The 15951-nt window shown below is 43.1% G+C and overlaps 1 protein-coding gene across 3 annotated transcripts in view; it reads right to left on the bottom strand.

Annotated features, from left to right (window-relative positions):
- ARHGAP40 (Rho GTPase activating protein 40) overlaps positions 1 to 15951 on the bottom strand; it is an 84836-nt gene that overhangs the window by 7184 nt on the left and 61701 nt on the right. For all 3 annotated transcript variants that reach the window (XM_089513994.1, XM_089513993.1, XM_089513992.1), the window contains exons 10-13: positions 15037 to 15119; positions 13499 to 13705; positions 12283 to 12423; positions 8783 to 8943 (exon numbers count right to left, since the gene is read on the bottom strand). In XM_089513994.1, coding sequence (XP_089370120.1) covers positions 8783 to 8943; positions 12283 to 12423; positions 13499 to 13705; positions 15037 to 15119 — 592 coding nt within the window. The remainder of the gene's footprint in view (positions 1 to 8782; positions 8944 to 12282; positions 12424 to 13498; positions 13706 to 15036; positions 15120 to 15951) is intronic.

Raw genomic sequence — 15951 nt, 5'->3', positions numbered from 1 at the left:
AAATTTTACAAATACAGTGGGACCTCGGTATCCATGAGGGATCCGTTCCAGACACCATGAATACTAAAATCCATGGATGCTTAAGTCCTGTTGTCCCCACTGGTGGTGCATGCACACAGCCGTGCCACCATTAGGGAAAACGGGACATCAGGTTAAGTCCCGTTGTCTCTAATGATGATATGACCATATGCATGTGCCACCACTGGGGACAACGGGGGCTGTCCTAATGGCAGTGCATTAGGATTTCAACATCCCCTTCGAGGCCAGTCACATTCCAACTGGTGCGGCTCGGGAGTTAATGCCATGGGCCTGTCTCAACTGGTCACAGGGCCCACGCATTCTGCAGGTAATACACTCGATGTTGTCTTCTGTACGGACATGGAGTCTCCGTGGGCAGAGGTAACCAATATCTCTGCCCTGTCATGGACGGATCATTTCCTGGTTGAGGCTAGTATCAAGGCTACTGTCCAGATCCCCCCCGGGGGTGGCGGACCTATTAGAATGGTCCACCCTCGAAGGTTGATGGAACCCAAAAGGTTCCAGGAAGCCTTAGAGGGCTATTTGGTTGGAGCTGATGGCGATTCTGTTGATGCCCTGACTAATACCTGGGATTCTGATCTCTCCAGGGCTATACACAGTATCGCTCCCAAGTGTCCTTTCCGGCCTGCTTCCAATAAAAAGCCCTGGTATACGGAAGATCTCAGGGCAGGGAAGCGGGCTGCACAACGAATGGAGCGCAAATGGCGGAAACACCAGCACTTATCCGACAAGACACTCCTAGAGTCTCTTTTGAAGGCCTACGGAGTGGCAATTGGTGCAGCTAAGAATTCGTTCTATGCTGCACGAATTGCGTCCGCAGAGTCACGTCCGGCAGAGCTGTTCAGGGTTATGAGAGAGCTCACTCAACTGGCTCCCCCCCTGAACCCACTATTGGAGCCATCTAAAGCCTGCTGTGACAAGTTTAACAACTTCTTCGTGGATAAAATCTCTCGGCTAAGGGCTGATCTTGACGCTGTTATTGGTTCAGAATCGAGAGTAGAGGCGTCCAGAGCTTCCGTGGACTCAGTTGTACTGAATCAGTTTGAGTCTGTTAGTACCGAGGATGTGGACAGGATCCTCAGTAGCGTTAGGAAGATGACCTGCTCTCTCGATCCCTGTCCTTCATGGCTGGCAGTTCAAGGGGGAACGGCGACGACAGAAATGTTGCATCGTATTGTTAATTCATCCTTCAGGGAGGGGCTTTTTCCATCTAATCTTAAAATGGCCATCGTAAAACCTTTACTAAAGAAGCCCTCCCTTGACTCCCTAATTCAAAACAATTATCGTCCTGTATCACTGCTGCCATTTTTAGGGAAGGTGATCGAGAGAGCGGTTGCCTCCCAGCTACAGAGGGTCTTGGAGGATACGGATTATCTGGACCCATTTCAAACCGGCTTCCGGGCAGGCTATGGGGTTGAGACTGCCATGGTCGCCTTAGTCGATGATCTCCGTCTGGGCATGGACAGGGGTAGCGTGTCCCAGTTAGTGCTCTTGGACATCTCTGCGGCCTTCGATACCATCGACCATGGTATCCTTCTGGATCGCCTGGGAGAGTTGGGTATTGGGGGCACTGCTTTGCAGTGGTTCCGTTCCTATCTCTCGGGTAGATTCCAGATGGTGGAGCTGGGGGACTGTCGCTCCGAAAAGAGGGCCCTTACATCCGGGGTCCCTCAGGGAGCGATTTTGTCCCCTATGCTATTTAACATTTACATGAAGCCACTGGGAGAGATCATCCGGAGACACGGGGCGCGGTGTTATCAGTACGCTGATGACACCCAAATAGTCTTCTCTGTGTCTCCGACTGATGCAGTGATTAGGGATGGCATCTCTCCGCTCAATGCCTGTCTGGAGTCGGTAATGGGCTGGATGAGGGAAAATAGACTCAGCCTGAATCCAGAGAAAATGGAAGTACTTGTGATAGGTTCTCCCGGTCCTGGGAAGGAGGTTTGTCCACCTGTCCTGAACGGGGTCACGCTCCCCGTGAAGGACTCCGTTCGCAGTTTGGGGGTGCTTCTTGACTCGTTGCTTCACCTGACTCCTCAGGTGGATGCGACAGTTAGAAGCACCTGTTATCAGCTTCAGCTGATACGCCAACTGTGCCCCTACCTGGACCGGGGGGACCTTAAAACAGTGGTACACACACTGGTAACCTCTCGACTCAATTTCTGTAATGCGCTCTACATGGGGCAACCCTTGTACCAAACTCGGAAGCTGCAGTTGGTTCAAAATATGGCCGCTAGGCTGGTCACTGGTAGCTCCAGGGCCAGCCATATAACACCTATATTGAAAGATCTGCATTGGCTACCAATCTGCTTCCGGGCCCAATACAAGGTGTTGGTTGTTACCTATAAAGCCCTAAATGGCTTGGGCCCAGAGTACTTGGAAGACCGCCTCTCTCCATACAATCCGCCCCGCACTCTCAGGTCAGGTGGGAAAAAACTTCTGAGTGTTACCAAGACGAGATACGCAGTGACTGCTCAAAGGGCTTTTTCTGCTGTGGCCCCGCAGTTTTGGAACGCTCTCCCTGAGGAGCTCCGTTTAGCCCCCTCCCTGGAGTCATTCAAGAAAAACCTTAAGACCTACTTATTTTGTCAAGCCTTCCCCCACATGTCCTGATTGTTTTTTTCTCCTGTGTATTGTGTATCGTATTTTTAGACTGTTTTATCGATTTTGATTGGATTTAACGACGGATTTTAATGATGTATAGTAGTGTATGGTTTTATATGAGGGATTTTTTTGCTGTTAATTCTTATTTATAATCTGTAACTTGTCCTGTAATGTATTTCTACTATTGTTTTGTAAACCGCCGTGATCGCAGGAATGGCGGTATATAAATAAAATTTCAATCAATCAATCAATCAATCAATGTGCATGTCACCATTGAGGTCCCATGATTAAATCAGTGGATGGCAAATCCGCTGATATTGAGGTCCCATTGTATTGTCTCACACACAGCCACAGTTAAATAAGTCAGTGCTTGCAGACACTCAATCATGCTCTTTCATTCATTCATTCTTTCTTTCTTTCTTTCTTTCTTTCTTTTGTTCACTCACACACACATTCATTTACTTTTTTACACACATTGTCACACAGAGACATTCATTCTCTTGTGTATATGTGAGTATACAAAAGTGTATAAGTGAGTACGTAAAAAAGAGACATAGAACCGACTCTTCCCCCAGAAGGCCTGAGCTGGCAATATTATTATTGTTTTTGTTATTATTATTATTGTTGTTGACTTTTAATTGTAAAGCCCTCAAACTCCTTTACCACCTCAGAAAGAGAACCAGCTACACCTCTTTCTTTTTCTCTCCTGTCTCTGCCATTGTCACACCTTCTCCTGTTAATCACTGGGTTGCGAACCCCATCCTTCCCATGGCTCCTCACATTTCTCCTAACCTGATCCCCATTCGGTCTCTCCCTGTCTCCCTGCTTCCCTTCCTCTGTTCCCTCTGGAACTGTTGTTCTGCTGCCCCTAAAGCAACAGCAATTCATGACCTTTTTCTCTCCAAATCCCTTAATCTCCTCGCTCTCACCGAGACCTGGCTCCCAGCCCATGATACTGCTACCTCCGCTGCCCTTTCTTTTGGTGGTCTCTCCTTCACCCACACAAGCCACCCTGAGGGTTGAGGAGGAGGGGTTGGTATCTTGCTATCTAACTCCTGCCAGTTTCAAGTTCTATCTTTTCCCCCCAGCTATCATTTCTCTTCCTTTGAGTTTCATCCTATTAGACTCTTTTCTCCTGTACAGCTCCGGGTCGCAGTTATCTATCGCCCTCCTGGCTCTGCCACCCAGTTCCTCTCAGACTTTGAATCATGGCTGACATTCTTCCTTTCAGATTCAGTCCCCACTTTGATCCTAGGTGACTTCAATATCCACGTTGACAATTCCAATAATCCTACAACATCTCGCTTTAACTCTCTGCTAGCTTCTTTTGGCCTCCAACCCCACTCCAATTCTTCAACTCATTCTCTTGGTCACTGTCTTGACCTAGTTCTTGCTGCAAACTGCGCCATTTCTGACTACCTGGCACTTGACTTTCCACTATCTGATCATCATTTAATCTCCTTTGCTCTTACTTATACTCCTCCTCCTCGTCATACTGTTCAGCGCCATTTTCGTGATCTTCAATCTGTTGACTCTAACCATCTTGGTCTGACACTGGATTCATCTCTCTCTTCCCTAAATCTCGGGGATTCTGCTGATTCAGCAATGTCTTTATTTAACTCCACTCTCTCCTTGACTCTTGACCATTTTGCCTCTGTCTCTGTACGCACTTCTTCCTCTAAGACTAGACCTCAGCCCTGGCTTACCCCCAACATTAAGTTTCTCCGGTCCTGCTCTAGAGCAGCCGAACGTCTTTGGAGAAAGTCCAAAGAGTGGGCTGATTTTATCCATTTCAAATTTGTTCTTTCTTCCTTCTCACGCCCCCTCTCTATGGCAAAACAGAATTATTACAAATCATTGATCTCCGCCAATGAGAGGTGCCCGCAGCGTTTCTTCTCCACCTTCAACACTTTGCTGAAACCTCCCTCTCCTCCTGTCTCTTCATCATTCTCTCCTAATGACTTTGCTAATTATTTCATCTCTAAGATTACCACTATTCGCTCTGAGATAGTCCCCCCCGATTCTTCTTCTGCTCTTAATCTTCTATCGCCCTCGCCTAACAAATTTTCTGTGTTTCCTCCTGCCTCTTTGGATGAACTCTCTACACTTCTGAACTCTTCCAAACCTGCAACCTATTCTCTTGATCCAATTCCTACTCGTCTTCTAATCTCTATAGCTCCCTCCTTTCTGCCCTTGCTTCTCCATATCCTCAATCTCTCTCTCTCTACAGACTCCTTCCCATCGGACTTCAAACATGCTCTCATTTCCCCTATTCTGAAAAAACCTTCTCTTGACCCCTCCTCTTGTCTAGCTATCGTCTGATTTCTCTTCTTCCCTTTCTTTCTAAGGTTTTGGAACGGGTTGTTTATTCACGCTGTCTTGAGTTTCTTGAAGCCAACTCCATCCTCGATCCCTTTCAGTCTGGTTTAAGCCCAAGGCATTCTACCGAGACAGCTCTCACTAAGATTTCGAATGACCTTTTACAGGCCAAGGCTAATGGCCTTTACTCTGTACTCATCCTTCGTGATTTGTCTGCAGCCTTTGACATCATTGATCACTGTCTCCTAATTGACATACTCTCTGACCTTGGGTTCTCAGACTCTGTTCTTGACTGGTTTAGATCTTATTTGTCTGGCAGATCTTTCGCAGTAGTTGCAGGTGGTCAGACTTCTTCTCCTGTTCCCTTATCTGTTGGAGTTCCCCAGGGCTCTGTTCTGGGTCACCTTCTGTTTTCTCTCTACACACTGTCCTTAGGAAAACTCATTAGCTCTTTTGGTTTTTCCTACCATCTGTATACCGATGACACCCAGTTATATCTTTCCACCCCTGACCTTTCTCCAAGGCTTGAACAGCAAGTTTCGTCTTGTCTCACAGCTATCTCACAGTGGATGCCCCATCGGCGTTTGAAGCTCAACATGTCCAAGACGGAGCTTCTTGTCTTTCCTCCTAAGCCCACCCTTCAACACTCCTTTTCTGTCTCTGTGGACAACTTTTCTATTCAACCAGTCCAGCAAGCCCGCAGTCTTGGTTTTATCTTTGATTCTTCTCTGTCATGTATCCCTCAGATCCAAACCACAGCCAAGGCTTGTAGATTCTTTTTGTACAATACTGCCAAAATCCGACCATATCTCTCTGCCTCTACTGCCAAGATCCTGGTCCATGCCCTAGTGATCTCACGACTTGATTACTGTAACATCCTCCTGGCTGGGCTTCCTCTTTCTCACCTCCGTCCTTTAATCTCTGTCCAGCAATCAGCTGCACACATTATCACTTCCACCCACCGCTCTGACCACATCTCTCCTGTGTTGGCATCCCTTCACTGGCTCCCCCTCCCTTTCCTCATTCCGTATAAGCTCCTGCTGTCGACATTTAAAGCCCTCCATGGGCTGGCCCCTCCTTACTTATCAGACCTTCTTTCTCCTCACCTTCCCACTCGGGCCCTCCATTCTGGTAGTCAAGGTCTGCTGTCTCAGCCCAGGATTTCCTCTGCCCCATCCCGGATTCTCCCCTTTTCACTTGCTGCCCCTCACTCCTGGAACCTTCTTCCCCCACAAGCAAGAGCCATCACTTCTTTAACCAGCTTCAAAACAGAGTTGAAAACCATCCTGTTCAGAGAAACCTTCCCAGGCATTGCATAATTTTCGCTTACTATTTGATGTTCTTTTGGTGCCTGTTTATTGAACCATTTCCTGTATTGCTATGTACTGTATATGTATTATCCTACTTGAGAGTATGTATTTTCCCTGGAAGAAGATTAACCATCCATTATGAAGCCAAGCCCTCCCTCCAGTCCATCTGCCTTGGTCCAGGCCTTGGAGGTAGAGAGGAACTGCTGGACCTCTTACCCTTTTCCCTCCACCACTCCCTTCTCCTTCTGTGTCATGTCTTTTTAGATTGTAAGCCCGAGGGCAGGGAACCATCTAATTAAAAAGATTGTATGTACAGCACTGTGTAAATTTACAGCGCTTCATAAATAAAGGTTAATAATAATAATGTGGGTGAGAGAGTGTGTGTGTGTGAGAGAGAGAATTTGTGTGGGAGATTGTGTGTGAATGAACATATCTGAAGGAGCGAGTCAGACAAAGAGATTACTGAGTGTATGTGAGAATTACTTTGTGATAGAAAGTCACTCACACACTGAGAGAGGTACTTAGGCTGTGTGAGAGAATGAGTTGAGGCCAGAGCAACATTTGACCCCAAGAACTAAGAAGTGGGGCTCAGGTTGCTAACATCGCCCTTTTCCTCCCTTCCACAACAGAAAAAAATGGGAAGAGGAGGGGCATCAGGGCCTCCAAGTCTCATGCCCCTTTGTGCAACTCCTGTGCCCCCTTGGGGTCCTGCCCCATCTTTTGAGAACCACTGGATTGAATTAAATATTTTACTTCCAAATGTATTTCCTCCGTTAACATGAGTTTTCTGTTGTTCCTCACCCCTCCACTGTTACAGAAGGAAGAAGGCATAGCTGAAGTACAGTTTCAATTATGAGAATGAAAGCTGCAGGAGGCTCCTGTACCTTTAATGGCTGTGTAAAAGAGGGAACTTCAGCAGTGTTGCTTGTAACACAACCAAGTAACAAGCAACACTTGCTAAACTTCCTTCTTCTACACAATCATCAAAGTTAAGAGGCTGTTTTTACTCCGGCAACCCTAAATACAATACTGGTCTAATGTGCTTTCATATATTATCCTAACTATATATGTATATAAGAAGATGACTGCAGTTTTATAACTGTTTATAATTTGCTGTGGCTCCCCTGAAGATTTCTGGGAATGACGGTTTAGTAGAATAGGAAAACTGTTAGCTGACCTCATTGACACAGAACTACACTACCCAGGATTTTCTGAGGATAAGAAATAACTGCTAAAATGTCCTTTTCAGGCATTCACAGATGTAAGTTACTATGAGCTTCTTTTACACTATTTGGTATGTATGTTGGATTGTTGTTAATATAAGACAGAAACACAAGGGATCTAAAATAGCTGAATGCATGCAGCTTAACCCTTTAGGTTATTGCATTCAAATACACGTGCCACACCTCAAGTGATTCAAGCTCACAGGGAAGCTTTCTGGCATGTCCCCCAACAGCAGCTATACATTCCCCTTGAGAAGCCCACCACCAAATTTGAATACACTCTCAGTTGGCACTCCTTTAGTCTTAAAGATTTCCCCACAGCATCTCATGCCTAACCTCACTAAATAATGAGCATACTGACCATTCATATAGTTGCCAAATATCAGGGCTCTGCCCCTCTTCTCTAGCTGTTAGGGCATGAAAAAAATATCTCAGGGCAAGAGAGCTGCCTTAAAATGTGTGTGCGTGTGTGAATTATTTGTTAGACTTGGTGTTTTTTACCTGAATGGCATTTTCTGTGTAACTATGGTTGATGCCTAAGGTTTCATAGTTCATGACATCACCCTGTCCTGTCTGATGTGACAGAACCTAGATTTCAGGCTTTGGTCTAAGCCGAAGTTCTGACCTAACAACCTTAACCACTCATTCACCAGACATGAAAAATGACTGTACAGTAGGCTCTTGGTATCCTATGGGGTTTGGTTCCAGGACCTCCGGTGGATACCAACATCTGTGGATACTCAAGTCCCATTAAATATAATGGCACAGTATAATGGTGCCCCTTATATAACATGGCAAAATCAAGGTTTGCTCTTGGAAATTTATAATTTTTTTAATATTTTCAAGCAGTGGATGGTTGTACCTGTGGATAAAGAATCCGTGGATATGGAGGGCCACCTGTGAAAATAACCTCTGTTAAATACTATTCATTTTATAAAACCAATAGGCTGTGCACACTGGCCATAAAGGCTGGCCTGAGAGTGTAGTTGGGGCATGCCATCCACATGACACACGCCTCGACTCCGCCCCCAGGGTGGCATGACACCACGTGCTGTTCCACACAGTGCTCCTTTGGCACTGTGTTCACATGACGCAGTGCCAAAGGACCACCTTAATGCCATGGCATCACTGCTACCGCACCCCTTTCTAAGGCACAAAAAGGAACCACTTTTTGTGGCTCCTTTTTGCACCATGGAAAGGCCAGATTGGCACTGCAGTGTGCAGTTGCCATGGCCCCAATCCAGCACAGCTGTTGATAATTTCATAAAGGGGAGGGAGTATTACCATTTCATAAGATTGACTGTATTGACAATATTCCAGCCATTCTGACAGAGGTTCTTCTGGAACTGCCTCAGCACATCAGCAGCTTTAATTCCATTGGTTAGATGAACTTCCAGAGAGTCCTTTAGAAGCAGGGAGGTCTGGACTTTTACTATTTTACATGGCTGAAAGACAGATGAGATAGCAAAAAGAGGGAGGAGGAGATATTTAGGTAAGAAAATCTAAATACATGCACAAATGTGAAGGCAATATAGAAATAATCAAGAACTCAAAGAGAGAGAGAGAGATTCTTGTCTTTGAATTTCTGTTATGTATATACAACTGCTACCAGATTGTGCAGTTGATGGCAAAGAACAAGACTGATGCAAAGCAATGAAGCTTATAATCAATTTCATTTCATCATATAACCATAAAAGTTGAAAGTACTGAACTAGAATTGACAAATAGGATAGGTGTGAGCACCCCCTTGTGTTCACATGGAAAGTTCTATATTTCAGAAAGGAATTGTCATAAGAAACACAGCAAAACATCTGTTATTTTTTTCAAAGCAAAATACACCAATGATACTCTTATTCAGTTTCAAAAATCGATTCCTCTAAGACATGAAAAGTCCACCCAGAACAAATTCTAGTGAAGCACTGTATTTATGAAGCATGGAAATGCCAGGGCTTCCACTCTATCCTCTTGCTCAATACCAGTTTTAAAAGGGATAGAAAGAGTCTTTTTTATGTTTTAAAATAACAGATTTGCTGAAAATGTTGACTCTTATCCTTTGTCTTCACTGATCTGAATTTGTGTGTTAATGGTAAGAAAGCCACATCTAAGATCCTTTGCTATGTAATCATCTGAAAATTTATAAATCATATATATATATATATATATATATATATATATATATTTAAAAAGGAGACAAAAATATAGAATCATAGAGGATCCTTTTAAACAGATTAATAAAGATTAATCTGGATCTCTTTCCTTGGCTCCTGCAATATCGCCCAACTGCTATAGTAGGCTCTTTAGGAAGTCGACACTTCAGTTTGAGACACATTGCCTAATATCCTATTATTATTATTATTATTATTATTATTATTAAACTGATTTGTATCCCACTCTTTTCCCAGGACTGGGACTCAGAGTGGCTTCACAGCATTAAAAACAATACAGTTAAAAACATAAAAATAAAGTAAAATTAATAATAATAATAATAATAAGTATATTAAAAAGGAATTAAATTATTATAATATTAAAACAGATAGTTATTAAAAGAATAAAATATATTTTAAAAGATAAAACTATAAATAGGGGGGGGGGGGGGAACTGTAACAAATTTTTAAATTGGTCCAACATCCCAGCCTGTCCTTATAACAATATAATACTGTTTGAAAAGAAAGCCAGCATGGGTTAAGGGTCTGACTGGGGCTCTGAAAGATCAGAGCCTGCCATGGCAACCCACTGGACAACCCTGGGCAAATCACATGAAGAAGTATGAATGGCAAAAATGTTCTGAATAAATCTTGCTAAGGAATTCTTAGGACAGGATCTCCATAAATTGGAACTGATTTGAAGACATGTAACAACAATATTTGAGATGCCTTGGATCCATTTTTGTAGAAAGGTGGCAAACAAATAAAATGAATGAATGAGCAAACAAACCACCTATAACCATACAGAATTAGCTATTATCTATCTGTATCAGTTCAAGGCTATCGTGAGCTAGCAATGCTCAGGACGCAAATGAGGTTCATGGCTGACAAGTGTCTTGAGCTCCCAAATGTTTTATTGGTGGTGTAATAAATGAAGAGTCTGGGTGGTACCATTTTAATTTCCACTATTTCAGCACTATAGCATTACCCTAGAATGTTTCAGGAAATGCAAATTGCAGCCCCAAATCCAGCTGCCTATTTTCATGTGTAGTATTGCTGCTGTCATTACAAAGAAAGCATGTTAGAACAAAGAACCCTTCCTACTTTGGGGTCAGTGCTTGGAAAATTTCATTTGGGGACTACAATTTCCAAGATCTTCATCCGACTGGGCCACTGGTCATGCTGACTGAAAAATTCTACAGTAGAAGTCCAAAAACATTTTTTTCCACATCCTGTGCTCTTCAAAAGGCATTAAAAGGGAGGAATCCTGTACCACTTTTAAGACTAAATTATTTCTGCAAGACCTTTCCTAGATATCAGTCCACTTCTTTAGATACACATTGTAGTCCAAGGGGCCATTCAAACTACCTTTTGTACTGAATTGTAACCCGGATTAAAAGTGGGAAGTTCCCATTGGTACTAGTTTAAACACATCAGGATCAGGGTCTTACACACCAGATACAGGGCAAATCCCCCTTTAGAGCGTTTTTCCCCGAAAGTGGATTATTTCCCGTTTCTTTATGGAAAACGCGTTTCTTCCCTGTTGCCAGCAAATGTGAACTTGACCTCGGTCATGATCGGGTCAAGTTCAGGGGAGGGATTTAGGTCAGAGGGTGGGCAGAGGGCAGAACATGCCTCCCGCACCGGTCGCTTTGCAAGCAGCAGTTTTTTAAAATTATTTTTGTGTGTGTTGACAGAATATGTGAATGCTTGTGTTCCCTTTTAAATTTGGCAAATTGATACAATGTGTGAACACTTTTGCTACATATGTGTATGTAAGGAGAGATGGCATTCTGGGGTGGCAATTGGAGGGAAAACAAAGAAAGAGGATGTAGAGATGGCATTATGAAGTGGCCTCCCCTGCAAGCGACATTTATTATTATTGTGACAGATTATGTGAATGCTTTGGGCTGGAAGGGAAGGGAAGAGGCTGGCATCTGGCAGTGGGGGGGGGGGGGGGGAGGCAAGAGTTTCAGAAGTGGCATTGGGCTTGAAGGGAAGGGAAGGGAAGAGGTTCCAAAGAGGAGGAAATGCTGGGCTGGAAGTGAAGGGGAAGCTAGAAGCTGGCATTCAGAGGGAAGGCTGTGGTAACCCATGCGGTGACTTTGGGGGACTCACACTCTCTCATCCTCAGGGAAAAGCCAATGGCACTGAGAACTGAATGTCACTAGGTTCTGTTATTAGTGAGCTATAACATGACTTTGTCTTCACATTTTCCTTTACACAAATCCTTGCACATGACATTAAACCAAGAAACACAAGAAACTGCTTACTGAAGCTCTTTTCTAGCATGTGACACAAACATGTACTAAAATCCTGAGCAACAAAAATGAGCAGATTTTCCATTTTATTTATAGGTCCAAACTACACTGCAGAAATAATCAAGTTTGAGACCACTTTAACTGCCCTGGCTCAGTGCTAGGGGATCCTGAGAATTGTAGCATCAGAACTCTCCGACAGACGGCTAAATGTCTCACAAAACTACAGTTCCCAGAATTCCATAGCACTTAGCCAGGGCAGTTAAAGGGGTCTCAAACTGGATTATTTCTGCAGTGTGTTTTGGACCATAGTGTCCAACAGAGATTGCATCTATAGTCCCATCCTCTGGATGAGACTGCAGGAATGGAGGATTTCACTCACGTCACTGTGGTTTTTCTCTGTCTTCTCCTTGTCTACATGAATCTTCCTTAACAGGTTTTTGATCCTCCTGTCATAGAATTGATACTTTCTGCTGCTGCTCTCATTTAGTTTTCTTACTTGAGCTATCAAGAAAGATGAAACCTAAAAGAAAGAGGGAGAGAGAGATGTTGACAGTGTAGAAGAAAGAAAGAAAGAGCAGGCCAATTCCAAACAGAGAAGGGAGAAACCCTTTAGTAGGCCAGTAACTTACAAAAAGTCTACTTAAAAGTTTCCACAAAGTTTATCTACATTTTATCTAGCAACACATACATGCATAGATGTACTTATCTATTATTCATTTTATTTCAGAAACGGGCAATCACACCAGGGCAGGGGGAGCACTTTTTTTCCCTGAGTAATTTTATTTGGTATAAGCCAAACATATTTTCTATTAAAGAGAGGGCTACAATCTGCTGCATTCTGTGCTACTCAGGTGCATTGATCTTAGCTTTTTCACCAGAGAGGCAGGAGAAAATGAAAACAGAAAGTACAAGTTCTGGACAAAACCAGTCTCATGTCATAGTGCAAAGGAACTGACTAGCAGTATATTTGGACATAAGGTTGTCAGCAATGGAAGTACTGAACTCTTCAATAGTATACTATCATCTGAAACAGTGATTCCTTACTGTATACTCCTCTCTGGAAAATAGCAACACCAATTAAGTGTACAATGTATCTTGAGCATAAATGATCTATATAGTTATAGTATGCACAGGAATTATTATGCAGTTCTGCTGACTGTCTTACATACACATCTTCATAATAAACAATTCTCGACATTTTGAGTAAATGAAATCCTGTCTTAAAAAGGCATTTCATTTATTCCAGGAGAGAAAATTATTCATCGGCATTCTTTTTTCTGTGTTCTCAAAGTTTTTCCTTTTTTCCTCCTTTTTTGTTGAAAATTTGAGTATAGAAATAGCAAGGAAAAAACCTCCCCCTCCCCCCCCCCCATTTTGTTTCCTTTTAAACAGATCTTTACATGTCTAGGCTGGAGCACAATTCAACCTCACTTAGATATCTACGGAACGTAATGGGACTTAAATTAGTCAACTTATGTCTCATTCATTTCAATATGTCTCCTCTGGAATACAACAATGTCTGGATAAAACCCAATGCATTTATTTAAGCATTTGTGACAATTTAAGAATGTCTTGGGAAACATGACCCAACATACAGTCCAGAGTAAATCCTGGTAATGGATCATCATCCGCACTATGTCAGCCGCACCCTCTGCCAGCTGTTTCTCCTTCCCTTCTGGAATCTTGTTTGGCAAGCCTTTGTGCATGAAGAGATTGGGTGCAATGACTGTGGAAACATTCCAAAGATTCATTTTGTTTTTTCTTTCCCTCGTAACCACCAACCTCAGAAACTCCAGCAGTGCCTGAAAGAGAAAAGAGGATTATTCTCATTGTCAGAAAGCAGCTATAAGTAAAACAACAAAAGGAATAGCAATAGCAATAACACGTACATTTCTATACTGCTTATTACTGCACTTAAGCACTCCTTAAGCAGTTTAAGATGTGTAAGCTAATTACCCCCAGCAAGCTGGGTACTCATTTTAGTGACCTTAAAAGAATGCCAGTCTGAGTTGACCCTGAGCCCCTAGCTGGTATTAAACTCACAAGCTTGTGGTTTGTGAGTGAGTGGCTGCAGTACAGGCATTTAACCACTGCACCACCAGGATCAAGAGTAAGAATCATGTAGCCCCCCCAAATGCTGTTGGGCTGCAACTCCCAGAAGCCCTAGTCACCATAACAAATGGTAGAGAATGCTGGGAGTTGCAGCTCAAAATTTGGAGGGCCACATGACTCCCACCCCCAGTTTAGATGCTGGAAGGGATCACATCATCTTCTGCTTACAAGCACCCTCTTTTGTGTTAGCAAAACCTGCAACTTCATGAACTTACTATGTTGTCTGGTTAGCATTACTACTGTTCAGAAAATGCAGTATTTTTGCACCTTTAAAAGTGTTCTAGCACTGGGTTACTGCAATCTCTGACAACCACACTAGAAACCTGTTCACTTGCTCTTTAAAAGCATGTGCAATCAGCATGTGAAGAGGAGAACAAGCTTAGCCCTCCTCCATCCACCATCAATTCTGACATTTTCCTCACTTGGAAAGTGATCAGATTGGAAAAGCCAATCTACATGAGATTTAATTTGTTGCTTGACTCATTCTTCTATGCGAGCATGAGAAACCACACATCTTTTCTCACTTATAGGATATTTTCCCTCAATCTTGAGACAGGTTTCCCATCTGGGAGAATAATTTCATGCAAATTATGAAACTAAGCTAAATTATATAGATGTATCAGATGGGCTGTTTGCATCTTTTTGGTCAATCAGCCAGTCCTTCTGTACTTGCTCTGTTTGTCCTTTGCTTAACAAAGAGAGAAAAACATTGGCTTTGTATCAATATATTTTGTGCAAATTGCTGAGATCCAACCTCTCCAAATGCACTAACTAACTTGTTCTTAAGCTGGGGATGAGAAATCTTGTGAATGTTAATGAATTCCCAACATACTGTCTTGACATGTTGACACATGCTGTCTCAAGAATGAGTAATACAGAAGATTGGGAACCCTGAATTTCATGACCAGCCATGCTTCCTGGGAGATTCTGGGAGCTGCAGATCAAACTTCTAATCCAGCTCTGGACAACATACATGGCAAAATTTTATTGACAGCCAAGACCACAGAAGAAGTCACACTACCTTCAGGGTGTTTCGATTTGGTTCTGGCAAAATCAGTATGAGGAGATTGAGAGCCTGCAGCCTCTGTTTAAGGTCTGGGATATCTGTAATGGAGAGAACAAAGGACATACTAAGTACAACATATGTGGAGAAGAAAACCTTTGTCTAGAAGGCTCCCTCTTTAAAGTTCCATTTTATCTGCCAGTAAAAATGGATCACATCCTTTGACACTTGATCTCCCTTCATATTCTAAACATCTTATATACAGGATGATTACAAAATAATGGTGCAAAATTTAATAAGAAAAGTTTTACCTTTGTACCATTCTTTTTTAATCACCCTGTACATCCTGTCAGAAAACCTTCAAGATGATAGGAGAGCATATGTTGCATCACACCAGGGGGATCAAATTTCTATGGCCATGGCCATAGCTGTAGTTACTGAAACAGCTGACGCTACACGAGCAGCAGTGCAAACACAGACCTGAATAGAATGTGAACTACTAATGCTCTTGTTCTATTCAACTACCTGAAAAAACTTGCACCTTAATACAGCTAATAATCACTTTTTTATCTACTTCCAAGGAGCTCTGGGAAATTTAACCAGCTTAGGCTTTCCCATGGCCACATAAAGGCAGTGTTATGCACTGTTATGAATAAGCAAGCAATTGCCCCCTTGGTCTCCAAAGTCTAGGACCAGACATACGTCCACTATACCAATGCTCCACAAAGTGCTACTCCACAAGCTATTGGGTGCTGGTCCCTGGCATATTTCCAGGAAAGAAAGCAACAATTTTAACCAGTGAGAACAATGAGTACCATACTTGCATACTGAGGGGGGCGGGGTGGATTGCCAGTCCCCCCCAGCAGATACTTTGAGAAGCACTAGACACCACATTAGGCTGCTGATACATCTAACAGAAACTAATCATTAAGG

Source organism: Sceloporus occidentalis, unplaced genomic scaffold (genome assembly GCF_023333645.1).
Source record: "Sceloporus occidentalis isolate IW3139 unplaced genomic scaffold, rSceOcc1.0.p SCAF_3, whole genome shotgun sequence".
Taxonomy (NCBI): Eukaryota; Metazoa; Chordata; class Lepidosauria; order Squamata; family Phrynosomatidae; genus Sceloporus; species Sceloporus occidentalis.
This window is presented reverse-complemented; position numbering and strand designations above follow the sequence as displayed.